This window comes from Pongo abelii, chromosome 1, assembly GCF_028885655.2.
Source record: "Pongo abelii isolate AG06213 chromosome 1, NHGRI_mPonAbe1-v2.0_pri, whole genome shotgun sequence".
Lineage (NCBI taxonomy): Eukaryota > Metazoa > Chordata > Mammalia > Primates > Hominidae > Pongo > Pongo abelii.
Window position 1 is genome coordinate 90,096,767 of NC_071985.2, and position 22,423 is coordinate 90,119,189.

At 44.8% G+C, this 22,423-nt stretch overlaps 1 protein-coding gene and 1 pseudogene across 4 annotated transcripts; both read left to right on the plus strand.

Annotated features, from left to right (window-relative positions):
- The first annotated feature begins 1,568 nt into the window (after positions 1–1,568).
- Positions 1,569–19,819, plus strand: PEX19 (peroxisomal biogenesis factor 19). Of its 4 annotated transcripts, none has more exons than XM_054531905.1 (8): positions 1,569–1,817; positions 3,228–3,337; positions 3,758–3,923; positions 4,365–4,450; positions 4,668–4,829; positions 6,656–6,832; positions 7,057–7,101; positions 18,956–19,819. In XM_054531905.1, the coding sequence occupies exons 1-8, from the start codon at positions 1,748–1,750 to the stop codon at positions 19,052–19,054; spliced, it is 915 nt and encodes a 304-aa protein (XP_054387880.1). In that variant the 5' UTR covers positions 1,569–1,747; the 3' UTR covers positions 19,055–19,819.
- Positions 19,666–21,820, plus strand: LOC100441117 (small ribosomal subunit protein uS2-like; annotated as a pseudogene).
- Positions 21,821–22,423: the final 603 nt, after the last annotated feature.

Consider the following 22,423-nt stretch of genomic DNA (forward strand, 5'->3'; position numbering starts at 1 on the left):
TTGTAAAGGACTTCAAAAGTGATTTAGTGGCAGAATTGGGGCTGGAATTTAGGCTTTCTAACTCACAGTTAATATTTTTATCCCAAAACACACTACTTGTGGTTGGAAGAAAACAGGTTTTGCACAGATATGATTTTACAAGTCTATGCCCTATCTGTGAAGGCCATAGTAAGTGTTTGATCTGGTGCTTGATGCAGTACTCAAATGTGTGTTTAGGAAGCTAAGAATGAAAGTGATGAGGTGACTTAACACAGGATTTTTTTTCATTTAAAATTCTTACCTTGTATCTTACTTACTGTGTGTATATCTCATCATACCTCCGGCTCACCCCCACTTAGCTACCTTACAGCAGGGGGTGGTCCTGATTTATCTCTCTGTCCTCGCTGTGCCCAGAACGAGACCTTAGTAATAGGTGCTCTCTAAGTGCGAAAACAGATTTGTATGTGAAACAGTTGCTACATTCTGACATCTGAATACAACAATTCCAAAGGAGGAAAGGGACCTCTAGAGTTAACCTCTATCTGAGCATCTCCCGTGTTCACTCAGTTGGAGGTTGGGTTCTGTGTGGAGAAAAGGAGATTGGTCAGGGAAAGTAAGTCTATTACTACTACATTCGAATTGTCCTGCTCAGTCCAAGGTCCCAGAGGCTCTCTTAATAACATTGAGTTCTAAGTTCCTGGCTGGCCCTGTGTCCTTTAATCAAACAGTTCTAATAGAGAATAGGAAATGAGAGATGCCACTGGATTGGGCAGACAGATGTGCCTGATTAGGGACTGCGAGAGCAGAGTGGCCAATGAGTGCCTACCAAGTTTTAAACCCTAGCCTGGGAGTTGGGCTTTACAGCAGTAAAGACAACGGATGAAAATCTTTGCCTTCATGGTGTTTACATTCTGCAGGGTGGGGAGCGGAGAATAAACAAGTACGGTAGATAGTATGTCAGATACTGTTCAGTGTTAGGAAGAAAAGGAACGGGAATGGCCAAGGAAAGCGTTTCAGAAAATATAATATTTGAGTGAGACAATGAAGTGAAGCCGGGCGCAGTGGCTCACGCCTGTAATCCCAGCACTTCGGGAGGCCGAGGAGGGCGGATCACCTGAGGTCCGGAGTTCGAGACCAGCCTGGCCAACCAGCCTGGCCAACATGGTAAAACCCCGTCTCTACAAAAATTTAGTCGGATGCGGTGGCGCGCGCCTGTAATCCCAGCTACACGAGAGGCTAAAGCAGGAGAATCGCTTGAACCCGGGAGGCCAAGGCTGCAGTGAGCCAAGATGGCGCCACTGCATTCCAGCGTAGACGACAGAGCGAGACTCCTTCTCAAAAAAAAAAAAAAAAAAAGAAGTGAGAGAAAGTGGTATGTTATATACCATAATTGTCATCTCAATTATATATGTACAGATTCTGGTTATTTGTAGGCAGTTTGTCTCAATCTGGCCTACTCACAGCTCAGGAAGAAATAATGAAAGAGCTTCGCCAGGTAATTTGGGAAGTTGAAAGAAAGGAGTCCGGGCCTCTAAAAACAGACAGAAAATAACCCTGTCTTATCCCTAATTCTATGTTTCACAGGAGAAAAGAGAAAAATACCCAAAACACAAAAACTGAAAGCTTCCTGGCCCTTTAAAAATGGCGGTTCCGCACTGGCCAACAATACCATTGGTTACCCGAGGCAGAAGAGGGCGGGAGCGAAGGGGTGGAGGGCGTGGCGGCACCGAGAGGGTCCCGCCTCCTACGGCAAGTCGGAGGTAGCAAGATGGCGGCCGCTGAGGAAGATTATGGTGTCGGGGCCGAAGCGGACAGGGAATTGGAGGAGCTTCTGGAAAGTAAGAGCCCATAATGGGAAAGGCCCGAAGAGGGCAGGTGTGAGGACCCATTCCGGGGGTTAAGTGAACCTGAGATATTAGAGACGGGGCGGGAGAGGCTCTCCAAAGGTTAAATGGGGGCGAAGAGTCTGACCCCCGAGCCCCCCAAAAATCTCTGGGTCATTCTGCCCCACCCCGGCGACTGGAGCTGGGGAGCTCACCTGGGGTCCCTCAGTGGTCCAGATTGTGGATGTTTCTGCAGGACGGCGTTTCATGATACCTCTCCAAACTCCTCTTTAGGTTACTAAGTTCTTAGAGTCCGACTTCAGCAGCAGCAGCAGCAGCATTTGGTTCTTGATGGGTAGCGAACCACGCACTCACTGATTGCTTACATTAACTCCTAGCAAGCTCGTGGCCGGTCCTTCTGTGCCTCGTCCTGTCTTCCTTAACACGAAAGACACTTTTCTCCTCCTAGTACTTTTCTCTTTCTCTCGTTAGGCCCCTTAACAGTTCTTTCATCTTGTCAGTAGCTCAAGCGGACTCCTTTCCCTTATTTTGAGAAACTGAGGATGTGGCGATTTCAGGGGAAAGCAGTTCACCCTCCTGAAAGACGGGGGATGTTTTCTTAGCATTACTCTCCACTCCCCTGTTGGCTTCCTGCCCAGAGTGGGGCTAGTGCTTTCTCCCTAGGCCTGGCAAGCAGAATGGTGGTGAGGACACAGGCTTTTCAGGGCAGAGGTGAATTTGTAATCGCTTGCTCAATCACAGAGATGTGGGCAGGCAGAAAAGTGAACAGAAACCCTGAGGAGTGCCAAGTGACTGTGTAAATTAGCGTACGGTTATCTGCAGAGATCAGGCCAAAAGGAGCTCCAGAAGGTTGTGGGGGAGCACTAAACTGGAGAATAAGAGAAGATAGTTTAATGCCTTACCATGGAGTCTGGTATGTAGTCCCTCAGTCTGTGCTGGTACCAGTACCAACAGGAAGCTAGGTGGGATGTCTTGTGCTTTCTCACCAAGTTATTCCTTTTAGAGCTCCAGAGTGAGTTCAGAGGGATGAGGACATCTGTGTTCTCTACTCCTGTTGGGTATTTGTATGGGATTTCCAGGGAATCATTAGGATGTGGTAAGGGAGACACTATAGATGGAGATGTCTCTGCAGAACTTTTTAATCCTCTCCTCCCAGCTCTGCGATGGACACTTGTTCCACCTGAAGGGATTTCTTTGCCTTTGCTCACAATAAATTAGGTAATCCAGAAGGAAGTAGGGGGCTCATTGAGGGTGGTCTGGGGAGGTGGGGGACTCAAGGAGGAAAATTGAGGAAAGTTGGCAATTTGAAAAATCATATTCCTAATGCTTTGCCCAGAAACCACCCAGTCTTGCTTGCATTCTCATCTGTTGCCAACACACACACCATGTCTCTTGTCTCTGAAGGTGCTCTTGATGATTTCGATAAAGCCAAACCCTCCCCAGCACCCCCTTCTACCACCACGGCCCCTGATGCTTCGGGGCCCCAGAAGAGATCGCCAGGAGACACTGCCAAAGTATAAATTCCACCCCCTTAAGGGATAGGGAGGGGATGGGCATGCAGCCCTGAGCAGAGGTTGGGCAGGCCCCTATGGGCCAGAGGGGAATGGGGGAGGGTACCTTGGCCTCACATTGGTGAGTGCTCTTGCCAGCCTCAGTCCTTGTAAAATAAGGACTTGAGGTTGAGTGGGGGAATCTCAGAGTTCCTTGAAAAAATAGTAGGTTTAAATGGTTGGATTGGAATGCCATCCCATACCCTCCTTCAATGACTAGATACCTTCTTTGCTATCCTCATTAGGAGCAGTAGTTAGAATGTCCAGTGGAAGTGGGTAGGAGGGAGGTGCATTTCCCATAGCCACTGCCTGTGGCTTCTATCAGAGGCCAGGTGCAGTGTAGTCCTAAGTAAGAGACGCATTTCAGCCATCCTTCCCCCGCAGGATTCCCTCTTCGCTTCCCAAGAGAAGTTTTTCCAGGAACTATTCGACAGTGAACTGGCTTCCCAAGCCACTGCGGAGTTCGAGAAGGCAATGAAGGAGTTGGCTGAGGAAGAGCCCCACCTGGTGGAGCAGTTCCAAAAGCTCTCGGAAGCTGCAGGGAGAGTGGGTGAGGAGACCCCAGATACACGGAAATATCTGAACAGACTCTTAAGTCTTTGTTGCCTGAAAACACCAGAATTCTTAATGAAGTTGATAGCAATCATGATGTCACAGCCAAGGAACGGGTAAAGGCAATGAGAGAAAGGATGGGAATCCCTGTTAATGAAAAGGGGTGAGATAGGTTGGAAAGTAATAGAAAACATTATTCAAAACTGACCATTTGAAAGGTCACAGTGTTATTGTGGGTATCATCATGGAGAATAAACTGATGCAGAGTCCGTGTATTAAATAGATTTATGAAAAGACTATGAAGATAACCATAGGGTTTTCCAAGATTGGGAGTGATAATGATTCACTAGTAAATGCTTCATATCCAAGCTGGTAACCAGTTCAGTCTAGGCAAGGAAACAAACTCCTAAATGATGTTGGCTTTTTTAATCTCTCCTAGGCAGTGATATGACCTCCCAACAAGAATTCACTTCTTGCCTAAAGGAAACACTAAGTGGATTAGCCAAAAATGCCACTGACCTTCAGGTGAGGAGAAAGTAGTAGAGGCCCACAAGGGGTCCACTCCCAGACATTTCTCCAGCAGAGTCTCAAAAGACAGATGCTTTGAGTATCATCCCAAGTCTGTTGCTGTCTTATTGTTTTGTTACAGGCAAGTTTAGATAGTTTATCTTTGTCACCTGAGAGAGTGGTGAGCATCCCAAGAAGGTAGTATCCTTGCTCACCTCTTACTTGTCCTATCTAGAACTCCGGCATGTCAGAAGAAGAGCTGACCAAGGCCATGGAGGGGCTAGGCATGGACGAAGGGGATGGGGAGGGGAACATCCTCCCCATCATGCAGAGTATTATGCAGAACCTACTCTCCAAGGATGTGCTGTACCCATCACTGAAGGAGATCACAGAAAAGGTTTGTGAACTTCCATTTCTGCTTTTTCTCTTCATTCTCCATCACATCAACTGATGTGGGCTATTTTGTCTACTCAGAGCCTCCAGAAGGAGTAACTCGAGTGTGCTTTTTTTCCTTCTTTATTTATTTGAGGCAGGGAGAGTTGGGGGGTGGGGAGAGTTGTGTCTCTGAGAGAATAAAGCTGTCACACTATACGTTGGGGTATAAGGGGTATAACGTTTGGGGTCTAAGAGGAAATCCTTCAGTTCTAGTTTTCTATAAACTGGTTCAAGACTCTGGGATTGTTGTCTGATCAATCTTGCATTTCTGACTTTATTTCTCCAGCAAGAATTCGGCTGGGCATGGTGGCTCATGCCTGTAATCCCAGCACTTTAGGAGGCTGAGGCAGGTGGATCACCTGAGGTCAGGAGTTCGAGACCAGCCTGGCCAACATGGTGAAACCCCGTCTCTAGTAAAAATACAAAAATTAGCCTGGCGTAGTGGCTCATGCCTGTGATCGCAACTACACAGGAGGCAGCAGGAGAATCACTTGAACCTGGGAGGCAGAGCTGAGATTGTGAGCTGAGTATTGTGAGTATTGTGAATATCAGTGAGCTGAGATTGTGCCACTGTACTCCGGCCTGGGCGACAGAGCAAGACTCCATCTCAAAAAGAAAAAGAATTAACTGAGGATTTACTTACTGGCTTTGTGATGCGAACAGAGTAAGAGTAGTTTAAATGATGGTCCCTGCCATAAAAGAGCTTATATGTGTGGTTGTATCATTTTGTTTTGAGACAGGGTCTCGCTCCAGTTGGAGCACAGTGGCACGATCTTGGCTCACCACAGCCTCCCCATCCCAGGCTCAAGTGATTCTCCCATCTCAGCCTCCTGAGTGGCTGGGACTACAGGTGTGTGCCACCATGCTTGGCCAATGTTTTAAAAATTTTTTGTAGAGATGAGCTTTCACTATATTGCTCAGGCTGGTCTCAAACTTCTGAGCTCAAGTGATCCTCCCACCTCAGCCTCCCAAAGTGCTGGGATTACAAGTGTGAGCCACCACACCTGGCTAAAGAGTGTATAGTTTTACTGGAGAGATAAAATATAGGAATAATAGCTTTTCAGTGACACGGGGAAATGTGGGTAAGTGTGTAATGAATAGTACAGACCACGAGTCAGCAGGCCAAGACCTGGGTGGGCCAAATCCAACTCTCTAGCAAATAATGGTTTTTACATTTTTAAGGTCATTTGAAAAAACTACAAAGAAAATGTGCAATAGCCGAGCGTAGTGGCTCACTCCTATAGTTCCAGCACTTTGGGAGGCCAAGGTGGACAGATTGCTTGAGCCCAGGAGTTTAAGACCAGCTTGAGCAACATGATGAAACCCTGTCTCTACAAAATACAAAAAAAACTAGCCAGTCACAGTGGTGCACACTTGTAGACCCAGCTACTTGGGGAGGCTCAGGTGGGAGGATTGCTTGAGCCTGGGGAGATCGAGGCTGCAGTGAGTGGTGATCACACCATCACACTCCAGCCTGGGTGACAGAGTAAAACTCTGTCTCGAAAAAAAAGAAGAAAAAACACAACGGAGATCATATGTGGCCCTTGAAGCCTAAAATATTCACTGTCTGGCCCTTTACAGAAGCTTACCAATCTCTGGTGACCATAAATGCTAACATGGCCAGGTGATCTGGTTGGAGTCAGTGCCACTTTTCATGATGAACTTACTTATTTAGCTTTTCGTTTTTCTACGTGCCTTTCCCTTTCACATTTTAATCACATTGTTCTGATTACCCATCCATATCCATTGTTCACTTAATTGTTTTCCACCCATTCTCTCTTTTCTTAGTATCCAGAATGGTTGCAGAGTCATCGGGAATCTCTACCTCCAGAGCAGTTTGAAAAATATCAGGAGCAGCACAGCGTCATGTGCAAAATATGTGAGCAGTTCGAGGCAGAGACCCCCACAGACAGTGAAACCACTCAAAAGGCTCGTTTTGAGATGGTGCTGGATCTTATGCAGCAGGTAAGGCCTCTTGCCTTCTGCCCACTGGTGCTGTCCACTTAGGTGTTCAGTGGAGGAGGTATCTGGGAAGGATGCAATACTGCTAGACCTAGGTGGAGGAGGGATCCTCTCTTGTGATCTCTGTCAGAAGAGATAGAGAGATCATTCATTAGATTCCTCTTCTGGATCCTCTGTTGTTTTCTGGGCTTTTCTCTATTTCATGTTCCATTTTCCTTATTTTCTAGCTACAGGATTTGGGCCATCCTCCAAAGGAGCTGGCTGGAGAGATGGTGAGTATGTCTTCTTTTTCCACATTTTAATCTGAGCCCCCAATTTCCAGAATTCTTTAACCTCTCAGGATTCCACCTAAGGTGATAATTGTGGCTACTGGGGATGGATCTTCACGTCTGTCCTAAAAAATGAGCAATTATCTGAGTCCCTTCATCTCTTCCCCAGCCTCCTGGCCTCAACTTTGACCTGGATGCCCTCAATCTTTCGGGCCCACCAGGTGCCAGTGGCGAACAGTGTCTGATCATGTGAAACACAACACGTTTTCCTCTCTGAGTCCCAGCTATGGGGAACATCTGGAGTCAGCAGAACCATTGGGACCTGAGGCAGGAGTGTCACCTGCGGGAGAAGTCTGCCCGCTGCCCTCTCATCCCATTCAAGATTGTGCCATACCAGCTGAGGTTTTTCCTCTGTCTCTCTAAGAATAGGGTCTGTTTCACAGGCCGTTTCTGTGAACCCTACTTCATTGTGGTTTCTGCCACTATCAAAGTTCCAGCTACCTGCCAGGTGAAGGAAGGCATCCCTTTTGGGGCATGCCCTTTCTTTCCTTTCTCAAAATAATGTTATATGTGGCCACACTGATGTTCACCTTTATGCCCAGGGTCTTTGTGCCTTGTCTCTACTCCCTCTCTTGGATCTGGGGAGGAGGGGCAGAGTCCAGGGACTCTGTATTTCTATAGTTCTCCTGGCAGAGCCTTTGAGAATGGGGAGAAACAGCCTGGGCTGGGGCTACAGGTCTGTCACTATGCTCTCTTGCCTTCAGACAGACCATTCTGAATTCTCTAAAGGGAAAGGGCTTTTGCATCTAATCACAATAGAGTTGAAAGAGAGGCCTTAGGATTCTCCTCTCTCTAGGTGCTTAGCCCTCACCTCCCTGTTCCAGCCTGAGAACTCAAATGGTTACCCTGCTTCTTCCTACAATGCTATGTGATATGGGTGAACCCAGCCCCTGACCTTCCTCTATCCCCTGCCGGTCCTCTCTCTTACCTCCTCTCTTTTTGAAACACCTGTTTATCCCAACCTTTTTGAGCTCAAGCTGTGATAAAGAAGGGCCCATCCTATTTCCCCTCATCTAGTCCATCTACCATTCTCACTGACTCCCCGTCTTCCTGGCAGACACAAATAAACCCAGTGTCAGGTCTAGGAAATTAATGGCTATTCTTCCCCAGATACATTCTGGCTTATTTGAGATACATGATTCTCTTAGAATCCTGTCCCTTGGTTCAGGAAAGTAGCTTGGAAAAGGAGTAGGGGTATAGCTTGGGTTCCTTTTCCTGCAAGGCCCCATGGGGCAGAATATAATAAATATTCTGAGTGAGGAGTGTGGCCTATTTTTCATTCAGGTCTTTTTCTGATCTTCCTCAGCTTCCATAAGTTGCAGAGTGAGGTATATTAGGAGACTAGTTCTACACAATATTGTAATGCTGGGTTCCATCAACACCCACCTTCCACAACTCAGTCTGCACCTCAGTTGGCAAAGGAGACTGGATGGCCATCTTTCCTCATGTTCCCTTGAGTATTTCAATGTAGAAAGCCCTTCAAGTGGTATTATATTTTAACCTTTTATATTATTGTTATTAATGTTAGTAATATATTGTTATGTTTTCTAAATTATTTTTCTTGGAGCTGACGTGGCTTTTTTTCTGTGGCTCCCAGTGGGTCTATGGACCTTGGCTGACATATGTTGGTAGATATTCTGGTCAGCCCAGCTGGCTGTCCTGGTTCACTCAGAAGATAAGTCTCTCCAGAGCAAATTCACATTCATTATGAGTCACTTTGTGCTTCTGACATGTCACTTGCCCCGAGGTTAAAACTTTTCACCCCTTGAAGACCTTACATGTTTTATGGTATTGGTGAGGAAGGAAATGTTCTTAAGGCCTCAGGCTATTTGAGAAACTCCAACTCCTATACCTTACCAGAGCATGGAAGAGCCCAGATCTGAATGTAAAATGTCTCTGTTCTGCCAGAGATGGAGAAAGTACAGGTATACTTGTGATGTAGTCATGGGGCTTGAGTGTCACTATTTTCTCCTTAAAGCTCCAGCCAAAAACTGGACAAGGATAGAGAGGAGGAGGGAAGAACAAAAGAGCCCTTCTCTGTGAACCTTGTGCCTTCTGTCCTACCAGTTTTCTTTTACAGATTCTCACTTCTGCTAGCCTAGCCAGGGCTTACTCCAGGAATCTAAATAGATGCCCTAGTCCACTTTATCTTTGTTCCCAAGGCACTCATTTTTATTTTTATTTTGATTGAATGTGAGCAAGTTGACCTCAGGTCACACTTTGTTCCAAAAACTTTTGGAATTATTCCAGGACTTGTGGTGGAGGTATGGTACTCTAGGGCAGTCTTTCTCAAACTATGTATGGTAAAGGACCAGGTTTTTTGTTTTCCAGTCCTTCACTTATCAATATGCATTCCTATTGCCCATGACAGGTATGGAGTTCACACTGTGTGCTGCCAACCCGGCAAGTTTGACAGCACCCAAACTGGCCAGACTGTTCTGTAGGTTAAGTCCATTGATCATGTACTTGGATATCACAGCAACATTAAAATGCTAAAAAGTTTTTAAACACTCTCAATTTCTAATTCACCATGTCACAGACTGGTAAAAAAAAAAAAAAAAAAAAAGTGTTCACTGACCAGCACAAGTCTGCAAATCACCTTTGAGTAGCAGTTTTGGGGCCCTCAGTCTCTCTGAAGACCCTAGCCGAACTGATATCTATCTGTACCTCTTGTTCTCTCCTAGTTGAGTTTCACTTCCAGAGAACTTGTTCTTCAGCAAGAATGTGTCACTAGTAAGGACATCTCTAGCATTTCTCTAGCCTTCCTTTTCTGCTGCTCAAAAATAATCATTACAAGGCATAGGTTTAAGCTGTATATGAAATATTTATGCGACTCTCAAACTTTAAAGGAGTTGCTCCTTTGTTCCAAAATTAAATGTGTTAGATAAATTTGTGATTGTATGGGTGGCTTCATGAATTAAGAATTGAATTCATACAAACTTTGTGATAATTGGGACATTTTCCTGTGACTCTGGAAAGTTTTGTCAAAGCCCCACGAGGCAGTTATAATATGATGTTAAGACGGCTTTGGGGAGCTAGGAGAAAACACTGGCCCATATTGAATGAAGTGGAGACGGCAGACCATGCAAAAAAGGACCAGAAGACTTAGAGGAAATGGGTATGCAAGAATGAATATTATATAACACTGGTAAGCCCACCAGCTGACTATATACCCCAGAAAGACCTGGGAATTATTTTTTAATAAAGACAATGGGAAAGGCACTGATAAAGGGTTACCAACATCTTTGAGAAATTTAGAAGTGGCTGTCTCTGTAGATTGAAGCTGATACAAGATGTAAAAGAAACTGGTTTCCTAGTAGCAGTGGGGGAATGATAGGATCCTGACATAGCAGAGGTCAGATGGCAACACTTAACTCTCAGAAGCAAGGTGAGTAAATTTCCTTAAGGGTAGCAAGGTCAAAGTGGAGATGGCTAACGGAATGTGAGTGGTCCTAGGAGCAGGATAGATCGGCAACCAAGAAGAGTATTGCCTTCTTATATATAAGGGAGATCAAGAATGGTTGAATAGAAGGCTGAAGTCAGAAACTTCAAAGAAAAGTCCCAATTTCTTGTCCAGTTTTTAAGCCTGAGATAGTTCTTAGACTCATAAGCTATCAATGGAAAGAGCCATTTATCAGTTAATCATTGAGTGGAAAAGCACTGTTCATCCTCTCTTCTCATACCACAATGAGCAACACAGAACTCTTCTGTAATCACATGTGTGGAATTCCCTCCCCTCAACAAGCAAGCAATTCTGCAGTGGATAACAGCTGGATATCCTCTAATTTACTTTAATTCTGACACTGTCTACCTGGAGACAGTGTCAGATCCCACAGGTTGACCAGTCAATCACCGAGACTATCTCCCCCAACTTCTGATGTCAATTGCAATTCCTGGGTTATTTTGCCTGTGCTATAAATCAGGGTGTCTACAGCCCCCTCCTTGGGTTTGATTAATTTGTTAGAGTGGCCCACAAAACTTGGGGAAACACTTACTTACATATTTCAGTTTATTTAAAGGATATTACAATGAATATAGATGAAAACATGGCTGGACCCAGTGGCTTACGCTTGTAATCCCAACACTTTGGGAGGCCGAGGTGGGTGGATCACCTAAGGTCAGGAGTTCGAGACCAGCCTGGTGAACATATAGTGAAATCCTGTCTCTATTAAAAAAATACAAAAATTAGCTGGGTGTGGTGGTGCATGCCTATAGTCCCAGCTACTTGGGAAGCTGAGGAAGGAGAATTTCTTGAACCGGGGAGGCGGAGGTTGCAGTGAGCTGAGACTGTGTCACTGTACTCCAGCCTGGGCAACAGACAGAGCAAGACTCCATCTCTCAAAAAAAAAAAGATGAAAAGATGTATAAGGCAAGGTTGCAGAGCTTCCGTTCCTTCTCTGGGTATGCCACCATTTAGGACAGTGGTCCCCAACATTCTTGCACCAGGGACCAGTCTCATAGAAGACAAGTTTTGCACAGACGGGGGTGGGGGGATGGTTTTGGGATGAAACTGTTCTACCTCAGATCATCAGGCATTAGCTAGATTCTCATAAGGGGCACACAACCTAGATCCCTCACGTGCAGTTCACAATAGGTTTTGCACTCCTCGGAGAATCTAGTGCCACTGCTGATCTGACAGGAGGTAGAGCTTAGGCGGTATTGCTGGCCCACCTGCCACTCACCTCCTGCTGTGAGGCCCAGTTCCTAACAAGCCGTGGACTGGTACTGGTTCATGGCCCAGGTGTTGGGGACTCCTCATTCTAGAAACCCTCATGCGTTTTGCATCTTGGAAGCTGTCTAGATCTTGTCTTTTTGGGTTTTTATGGAGGCTTTATATATAGGCATGATTGGCTGAACCATTGGCCATTGGTGATTAATTTAAAATTCAGCCCCTCTGTCCTCCCTAGAGGTTTGGGGGTGGGGTTGAAAGTTCCAACCCTCTAATACTGCTTTGGTCTTTTTGTTGACTGACCCCCATCCTGAAGCCACCTAGGGGATGCCAACCATCAGTCAACTCATTGGAATACAATAAGACATCACTTTGAAGATTTTAAGGATTTTAGAAGTTATATTTCAGGAAAAGGGGTTAAAGACCAAATACATATTTTACAATATCACAACCAAACACTAGGAAAAGAATATGCAGTTGTTTTTGACTTGGGAAACAGGGTTACAGGGTCTGAGTTGGCATTGATACCCAGGAACCTGAAGTACCACCACAGTGTCTTCCCCTCTCAACACCCCCAACCCTGCTCTCACAGTGGGTCCAAAAACCCACATTATGATCATTTCCCCCGTTTCCAAATGTATAATCAGAATGAATATGTTTAGCAGTTTTGGCAGAAAGGCCATGCTCCTGAAACTGCACTCCCACCTCTGCCAAGATAGTAAATATACTGTATTCTGGGGAAAATGGCAGAGATGAGTTCAACCCTTAAAGACTTAAAGGTTGTAGGGGTGTTGTCTCCATTATAGTCAAATTCAGTTTCAGCTGTTTGACCTGTGCAAAAACTAGATGGCCTATGGTGAATAACAGTGGAATACTACAAATTTAAGCAAGTAGTAGTCCCAAATGCAGTGCTGTGTTGGATATGCTTTCTTTACTGGACAAAGTAACAGCCTCTTGTATAGGTATGTAGCTGCTAATCTAGCACAGGGATCAGCAAACTACAGCCCACAGGCCAAATCTGGTTCATTATCTGTTTTTGCAAATAAAGTTTTATTAACATGCAACTATCATTTATTTACATATTGTCTGTGGATGCTTTTGTGCTACAATGGCTGAATGTAGTAGTTGCAACACAGACCATATGGCCTGCAAAATTGAAAATACTTACTATCTGGCCTGGCGTGGTGGCTCACACCTGTAATCGCAGCACTTTGGGAGGCTGAGGCGGTTGTATCACCTGAGGTCAGGAGTTTGAGACCAACCTGGCCAACATGGTGAAACCCTGTCTCTACTAAAAATACAAAAATTAGTTGGGCATGGTGGCGCATGCCTGCAGTCCCAGTTACTTGGGAGGCTGAGGCAGGAGAATCACTTGAACCTGGGAGGTGGAGGTTGCAGTGAGCTGAGATTGTGCCATTGCACTGCAGGCTGGACGACAGAGTAAGACTCCATCTTAAAAAAAAAAAAAAAAAAAGTTATACAAATTAGGTATTATGGATATGTTAATCAGACCCAAAAACCAAGCAGTTTCAAGTACTCTGGATTGCTTGGTTAGATATATATACTCAAGGTGATGGGGGATAAATGCTGCAAAGATGCAGGGGCCTGTGACATTGGTGAAATTTTTAGTTCAGTGGTCCAGTGGTCTGAAGCATTCTGGAACATCACCTCTAAAGTAAAGTACAGGTTATTGCAGGCCTCTTATGGTTTTGGAGGCAGCATATTCTGCACTTGGGGATGCAAGAAACAGCTCTGCAACAGGTCCAGGGGGGCCATATCACCTAGAAAATTCCATTGTATTAGAGGTATGTGTGGTAGGAAAAGAGACTGTAGATTCTTTGATAATACCCAGTAGGAGGGAGGGTTCCAGCCCAGACCTCCAGGATTCTGGAGTAAGGTGATGCCATTTTTAGCAGAAAAAGTTTTACCATTTGAAATGCATTTTCTGGCTTGCTGTTAGGCCCTGGAAGAGACTCAGTGCCTGACCATGAGATTTCAAGTGACCATGTGACCAGTTGCCCATATAACCAGCTGGTTATCATTAGACCCTCCAAGTCATGAGGTTGGGTGTATACAGCAGCAAGCCATCTTACAGTGGAAATGGTACATTTGGGAAGAAGCCCAAGCAAACTTGGTGGCATAAGTAAGTTAAATTGAGCAAGGGGCTCCAGCACTCCCCTGTCACCTACCTCTGGTGCACTGATTCCTTTTTCTTAGCTCATGCCTCTGGCCATACAAAAATTCCTTCAACCACCTCACAGAGGAGGGAAAAATCTAGGCCTGGTTTATGGGTAGACTGCCCTGTTATGTTGGGGTAAGCCAGATGGACTACAGCCTCTCACTGAGACCTACTGGGGTGGTTCTGAAAGACAATGATGAGGGAAATCTTAATGTGTAGGGCTTCAGGCAATGTACTTGATCATTTCCTTTGAGGAAAAAAAAAAAAGTGGCTGGAGATAGTTATACAAGAACTCATGGTCAGTGGCTTTGCTGGTCAGGGGCCTGGAAGAAACAAGATTTAAAAATGGGTGAAAAGGTTGGATGAAGAGCATTTGGATGGGTCAGTGAGAGTGTAGCCTATTAAAGCATTGCCAGCAAAGGACTAAGTAACCAGATGGACAGGATGATTTTTTTTTTTTTTTGAGACAAAGTCTCACTCTTGTCACCCAGGCCGGAGTGCAATGGTGAGATCTCAGCTCACTGCAACCTCCGCCTCCCAGGTTCAAGTGATTCTCCTGCCTCAGCCTCCCGAGTAGCTGGGATTACAGGCGCCTGCCACCACACCTGGCTAATTTTTATATTTTTAGTAGAGATGGGGTTTCACCATGTTGGACAGGGTGAATTTATCAGGACTACCTCAGCTATCCCAGTGCTTGCACAGTGTACTCATGAATAGAATCACCATGGTGGCAGAGATGGAGGCTACTCATTGACCTAGAGACATGGACTCCTCTCACCCAAAGCTGACCTAACTACTGCTGTTGCTGAGTGTTCAACCTGTCAGCAACAGAGACCAATGCTGAGCCCCCAGTTCAGTACTACTCAAGGAGAACAACCAGACACTTGATGGTGAGTTGATTACACTGAACTGGAAAAGGCAAAAATTTATCCTGACCTGGGAGGCGGAGGTTGCAGTGAGCCAAGATCGTACCACTGCACTCCAGCCTGGGCGACAGAGTGAGATTGCATCTCAGAAAAAAAAAAAATTCCAAAATTCCTCCCCCTTTCCTCAAAGTAGGACAAATGTGGTGCCATTTATGTTCCAGAGTTCCTAGTGGAGGCTAAACTTACCATCTGAATCTATATCTTTGGCTAACCTTCCCCCCCGTCCTATATTGCTTCCCTCACTTTATTACAGGTTTTACTTGAGAGCACTCCCTCAATAAACCATTTGTACGGAATCACTTTCTCAGGCTCTGCTTTTAGAGAATCCAATCTAAGACAGGTTAATAGTGGTGCCAACTAAGAAATATCAAGAATCAGAACAGTTTGGGTTTGACAGAAGCTAGAGCAAAAGTGAGTTCAGCTTTGGAATGTTAAGGTGCCATTGGCTGGAATAGACGGGGACTTGGTCAACTTGATAAAAGTGTACCTATGAGTAACCTATAGCCAACATCATTGCTTAATGGTGAAAGACTGGATACTTTTCCTCCAATATCAGGAACACAAGGATATTCACTCTTGCCACTTCAAGTCAGCATTGTGCTGAAGGTTCTAGCCAGAGCAATTAGGCGAGAGAAAGAAATAAAAGGCATCCAGATTGGAAAGGAAGAGATAAAACTATATTCACAAATGGCATTATCTTGCATACAAAAAATCCTCCAGCCTGGGCAACACAGTGAGACCCCATCTCTACAAAAAATTTAAGGGTGGGTGCAGTGGCTCATGCCTGTAATCCCAGCACTTATAGATGCCAAAGTGGGAGGATCCCTTGAGCCCTGGACTTCAAGATTACCCTGGGCAACATAGTGAGACCTTGTGTCTACCTAAAATAAATTTTAAAAAATTAGCCAGGCATGGTCCCAGCTATTTGGGAGGCTGAGGTGGGAGGATCACTTGAGTCTAGGAGGTTGAGGCTGCAGTGAGCCAAGATCACACCACTGCACTCCAGCCTGGGCAATAAAGTGAGACCCTGTCCTAAAAAAAAGAAAAAAGACAATGTGGAACTGGCACAAGAATCGATGTAGTGATCAATGTAATAGAATTAAGATTCCAGAAATAAACTCATATATCTATAGTCAATTGATTTTTGACAAGGGTGCCAAGACCATCCCATATGGAAATAATAGTTTTTCAACAAATGGTGCTGGGACAACTGGGTAGCCACATGCAAAGGATTGAAGTTCGATTTTTACCTCACACTATTTACAAAAGATAAAATCGATGAGTGATGTAAAAGAAAGAACTAAAACTAAAGTTCTTAGAAGACAACACGGGTAAAATCTTCATGACTTCGGGTTTTGCAAAGGATCCTTAGATATGGCACCAAAAGCATGAGCAACAACAAAAATATAAGTTGGAACACATCAAAATTTAAAAGTTTTGTGCCTCAAGGGACATCATGATGAAACACAACCCGCAGAAAGGGAGAAAATATTTGCAAATCATATATCTGATATCTGATAAGAGACTTGTATCTAGAATATATACTTAATAATAAAAAGGCAATCTGGGCCGGGCATGGTGGCTCACGCCTGTAATCCCAGCACTTTGGGAGGCTGAGGCGGGTGGATCACCTGACGTCAGGAGTTTGAGGACAGCGTGGCCAACTTGGTGAAACACCATCTCTACTAAAAATACAAAATTTAACTGGATGTGGTGGCAGGTGCCTGTAATCCCAGCTACTTGGGAGGCTGAGGCAGGAGATCACTTAAATCTGGGAGGTGGAGGTTGCAGTGAGCCGAGATCTCACCATTGCACTCCAGCCCAGGCAACAAGAGCGAAACTCCATCTCAAAAAAAAAAAAAAAAAAAAAAAAAAAAGACAATCTGGGCCGGGTGTGGTGGCTCACATCTGTATCCCAGCACTTTGGGAGGGCAAGGCAGGAGGATTGCTTGAGCTCAGGAATTTAAGAACAGCCTGGACAACAAAGATACTTTGTCTCTAAAAAAAAAAAAAAAAAAATTAGCTGAGCATGGTGGCATGTGCCTGTGGTCCCAGCTACATGGGAGTCTGAGGCAGGAGGATTGCTTGAGCCCAGGAGGTCAGGGTTGCAATAAGCTGTGTTCACGACAGAGCAAGACCTGTCTCGAAAAAGAACAAAGAAAATCTGTTGGGCATGGTGGCATGCACTTGTAGTCCTAGCTATGCAGGAGGATCCCTTGAGGCCAGGAGTTCAAGGCTGCATTGTACTATGATTGTGCCTGTGAATAACCACTGCACTCCAACCTGGGCAACATAGTGAGACATGGCTCCTTGAAAAATTGTTTTTTGGCCAGATGTGGTGGCTCATGCCTGTAATCCCACCACTTTGGGAGGCCAAGGTGGGCAGATATCCTAAGGTCAGGAGTTTGAGACAAACCTGGCCAACATGGCGAAACCCAGTCTCTACAAAAATTAGCTGGGTGTGATGGTGCGCGCCTGTAGTCCCAGCTACGTGGGAGGCTGAGGCAAGAGAATTGCTTGAACTTGGGAGGCGGAGAGGTTGCAGTGAGCCACGATCACACCAGTGCACTCCAGCCTGGGTGACAGAGCAAGATTTTGACTAAAAAACAATTTTTTTTTTAAAGAAAAGTCCATTTAAAAGTGGGCAAAGGATCTGAATAGACATTCCTCCAGAAAAGACATAAAAGTGACCTATGTAAGCACATGAAGAAATACTCGACATCATCAGTCATCAGAGAATTGCAGACCAAAACCACAATGAGATAACCACTTCACAGCCACTGGGATGACTAGAATCAAAAAGTGAGATAAGTGTTGTCAAGGATGGGGAGAAATTGGCATTTTCATACACTGCTGCTGTGAATGTAAAATGGTGCAACTGTGTTGGAAAACAGCCTGGCAGGCTGGGCGTGGTGGCTCACGCCTGTAATCCCAGCACTTTGGGAGGCCAAGGAGGGCGGATCACGAGGTCAGGAGATGGAGACCATCTTGGCTAACACAGTGAAACCCCATCTCTACTAAAAGTACAAAAAATTAGCCGGGCGTGGTGGCAGGCACCTGTAGTCCCAGCTACCTGGGAAGCTGAGGCAGGAAAATGGCGTGAACCCAGGAGGCGGAGCTTGCAGTGATCCGAAATGGCACCACTGTACTCCAGCCTGGGCGACAGAGCGAGACTCCGTCAAAAAAAAAAAAAAAAGGAAAACAGCCTGGCAGTTCCTCAGATGTTTAAATATAGAGTTAACCATATGACCCAGCAATTCCATTCATTCCTAGGTATATACCCAAAAACACGTTCACACAGAAACTTGTATATTAATGTTGATAGCAACATTATTCATAATAGCCAAAAGGTGGAAACAACTGAAATATTCATTAACAGATGAACACATAAAATGTGGCTCATCCACACTATGGAATATTTGGCCATAAGGTGAAATGAAGTACTGATTAATGCTACAACATAGATGAACCTTGAAAACATTGTGCTAAGTTAAAGAAGCCAGTCACAAAAGACCACATACTATATGATTCCATTCATATGGAAGTCTAGAGCACAGGAATCTATAGACACAGAAAATAGATGAATGGTTTCTTAGGGTTCTGGATGAGGGAATGGGAAGATGGAATGGGGATTAACTTAAAAGGCACTAGGTTTCTTTTTGAGGTGGTGTAAATACTCTAAAATTGACTGTGGTGATGGTCACATGTATCTATGAGTATACAAAAAGCCATTGAAATGTATACTTTTTTTTTTTTTTTTACTTAGGAATACATTTTTTCCCCAAAAAATGCCATTGAAGTATATACTTTAAATGAGTATATTTTATACTTTTTATTTGTTTGTTTCTTTTTGCGACAGCCTCTCCCTCTGTTGCCCAGGCTGGAGTGCAATGGTGTGATCTCAGCTCACTGCAACTTCTGCCTCCTGGATTCAAGCGATCCGCCCACCTCAGCCTTCCAAGTAGCTGGGACTTACAGGTGCATGCCACCACACCCAGCTAATTTTTGTATTTTATTTTGTAGAGATGGGGTTTCATCACGTTGTCCAGGCTGGTCTCGAACTTCTGGACTCAAGCAATCTGCCTGCCTCAGCCTCCCAAAATGCTGGGATTACAGGAGTGAGTCACTGTGCCTGGCCAATTGTATACTTCAAATGAGTGAACTGTATGTGAATTATATGTCTTAATAAAGCTGTTAAAGCCTGGGTGCGGTGGCTTATGCTTGTAATCCCAGCACTTTGGGAGGCCAAGGTGGGTGGATCACTTGAGGTCAGGAGTTCAAGACCAGCTTGGCCAGCATGGTGAAACCTTGTCTCTACTAAAAATACAAACATTAGCTGGGTGTGGCGACAGGTGCTTGTAATCCCAGCTACTTGGGAGGCTGAGGCAGGAGAACAGCTTGAACCTGGGAGGCTGAGGTTGCAGTGAGCCGAGATTGTGCCACTGCACTGCAGCCTGGCTGACAGAGACTCTGTCTAGAAAGAAAGAGAGAGAGAGAAAGGAAAAGAAAGAGAGAAATAAAAAAAGAGAGAGAGAAAGAGAGAAAGGAGGGAAGGAAAGGAGGGAGGGAGGGAAAGAAAGGAAGGAAAAAAGAAAGAAAAGAGAAAGAAAAAAGGAGAAAGAAAGCTGTAAAAAAAAAAAAAAAAAAAAGGTGCCATTGGCCATCAGGTATGTGAGTCTAAAGCCTGAGTTGGAAATAAAGACTTGGAAGTCCCTTTCCACGCTACCTACAGAGGGGTCCATATGGCGTTGTTCTGGATGCCCGTTGTAACTTAAAGGGAAACTTTCACAATGTCCGGAGCCCTTGATGTCCTGCAAATGAAGGAGGAGGATGTCCTTAAGTTCCTTGCAGCAGGAACCCACTTAGGTGGCACCAATCTTGACTTCCAGATGGAACAGTACATCTATAAAAGGAAAAGTGATGGCACCTAGATCATAAATCTGAAGAGGACCTGGGAGAAGCTTCTGCTGGCAGCTCGTGCTATTGTTGCCATTGAAAACCCTGCTGATGTCAGTGTTATATCCTCCAGGAATACTGGCCAGAGGGCTGTGCTGAAGTTTGCTGCTGCCACTGGAGCCACTCCAATTGCTGGCCGCTTCACTCCTGGAACCTTCACTAACCAGATCCAGGCAGCCTTCCGGGAGCCACGGCTTCTTATGGTTACTGACCCCAGGGCTGACCACCAGCCTCTCACGGAGGCATCTTATGTTAATCTACCTACCATTGCTCTGTGTAACACAGATTCTCCTCTGTGCTATGTGGACATTGCCATCCCATGCAACAACAAGGGAGCTCACTCAGTGGGTTTGATGTGATGGATGCTGGCTCGGGAAGTTCTGCGCATGCGTGGCACCATTTCCCATGAACATCCATGGGAGGTCATGCCTGATCTCTGCTTCTACAGAGATCCCGAAGAGATTGAAAAAGAAGAGCAAGCTGCTGCTGAAAAGACAGTGACCAAGGAGGAATTTCAGGGTGAATGGACTGCTCCAGCTCCTGAGTTCACTGCTACTCAGCCTGAGGTTGCAGACTGGTCTGAAGGTGTACAGGTGCCCTCTGTGCCTATTCAGCAGTTCCCTACTGAACAATGGAGCACTCAGCCTGCCACGGAATACTGGTCTGCAGCTCCCACTGCTCAGGCCACTGAATGGGTAGGTGCAACCACCGAATGGTCTTAAGCTGTTCTTGCATGGGCTCTTAAGCAACATGGAGAAATGGTTGATGGAAAATAAACATCAGTTTCTAAAAAATAAAAAAATAAAAATAAAAGACTTGGAAGTCATCATTACGTGGATGGTAGTTTTTCTTTTTTTTGGAGACAGGGTCTCACTCTGTCATCCAGGCTGGAGTGCAGTGGTGTGACCTCAGTTCACTGCAACCTCTGCCTCCCAGGCTCAAGAGATCTTCCTACCTCAGCCTCCTGAGTAGCTGGTGCACAACACCACGCCCGGCTAATTTTTGTATTTTTTGTAGAGATGAAGTTTCGCCATGTTGCCCAGGCTGGTCCTGAGCTCAAACAATCTGCCCACCTTGGCCTTCCAAAGTGCTGGAATTACAGACGTGACCCACTGCGCCCGGCCCTGGACTGTAGTTTAAATGTAAGAATGCATACAATCACTGAAAGAACACGTAGAATGAAGGGGAAGAGAAGCTAATTAAATAACTGATTAGAGAGATAAAAACAAAACCGTGGAATATAGTGTTACGGAAACCAGTGGGATTGAGTATCTATCACAAGATGGATACACAAGGGATAATAATCATCACAACCTCAAATTCAGTAGGAAAGCCCAAATAAGAAAGGGAGAATTCAGTGGTAATAGCTATTGATTTGGTGGTAATAACCGTGGCGTCCACAAAACAGTGAGTACAAAAAGCAGATCATAGAAAGGGAGGCCTCTATCCCTATAGCTCCACTAAGATGACTTGCCATGGTCTGATCCTCCATTTTCCAAATGCAGTGGTCAATTTCCAGTTATCTTAACCTGTTTTGTGAGCAGGAATGATGGAGATTATAGCCCCTTCTTGAAGCTTTTTTTTTGGTTTGTTTTATAAGACCCCTCACTTTTGAGTTTTATTCTTCCTATTTCCTGGCTACTCTTTTTAAATAAATTTTGCTGTATGTTCCTCCTCTCTGACCTTTATTAGTTGGAATGCCTCAGGGTTAGAGGTCTCAGTCTTTAAACTGCTTCTCTTTTCTTCCACATTGATTTCTCTCCACCCGATGGCTATGTATGCCATTTATAACTTAATTAATCCTTAATTTATGCTTCTCATTGTCCCTTGTATGAGCCCCAGGTTCATATTTCCAATTGTTTACTCAGTAGCTCCATTCGGAAATCTAATAGGGATCTCCAGTTTAATATGTTTGAAGTAAAATTGGACATTCCCCCCCACCAAAAAAAACCTTGCTCCTGTCTCCTCACATGCACTATCTCAGTAAACAACATCACTGTTTATCCAGTTACTCAAATCAAACTGATTTTTGTACTTTGACTTTTGTACTTTTTTACTGATTTTTGATTCTTGTCTTTATCTTGTACCCCACATTCAATCTATTAACACATCACCTCTCCACCACTTTCAGAGTACATCCTGAATCCTACCACTTTCATTGCAACACTAGTTTTGCAGGTCTTCTGCAATAGCTTCCTAACTGGTCTTTTAGCTTCTATTTGGCTTCCCTATAAAGTTCTCAAAGAATCAACCACAGTGAACATCTTCAATTATAAATCAGATCATGCCACTCTTTTACTCAAAACCCTCCATGGCTTCCTAGCATTCTTAGGATAAAATTCAAAGTCCTTTCTTTGGTCCATAAGTCCGTAAGTGATCTGGCTCCCATCTTGTTTCTCCAAACTAAGTTCCTATCTATTCTTTTGCCACAGTGGCTTCCTTGCCAAGCACACTCAAGCTGCAGAGTCTTTACCTTGTTGTTTCTTCTGCTTGAAATGTTCTTTCCCAAGTATGTATAGCTTACTGTCTCACTTC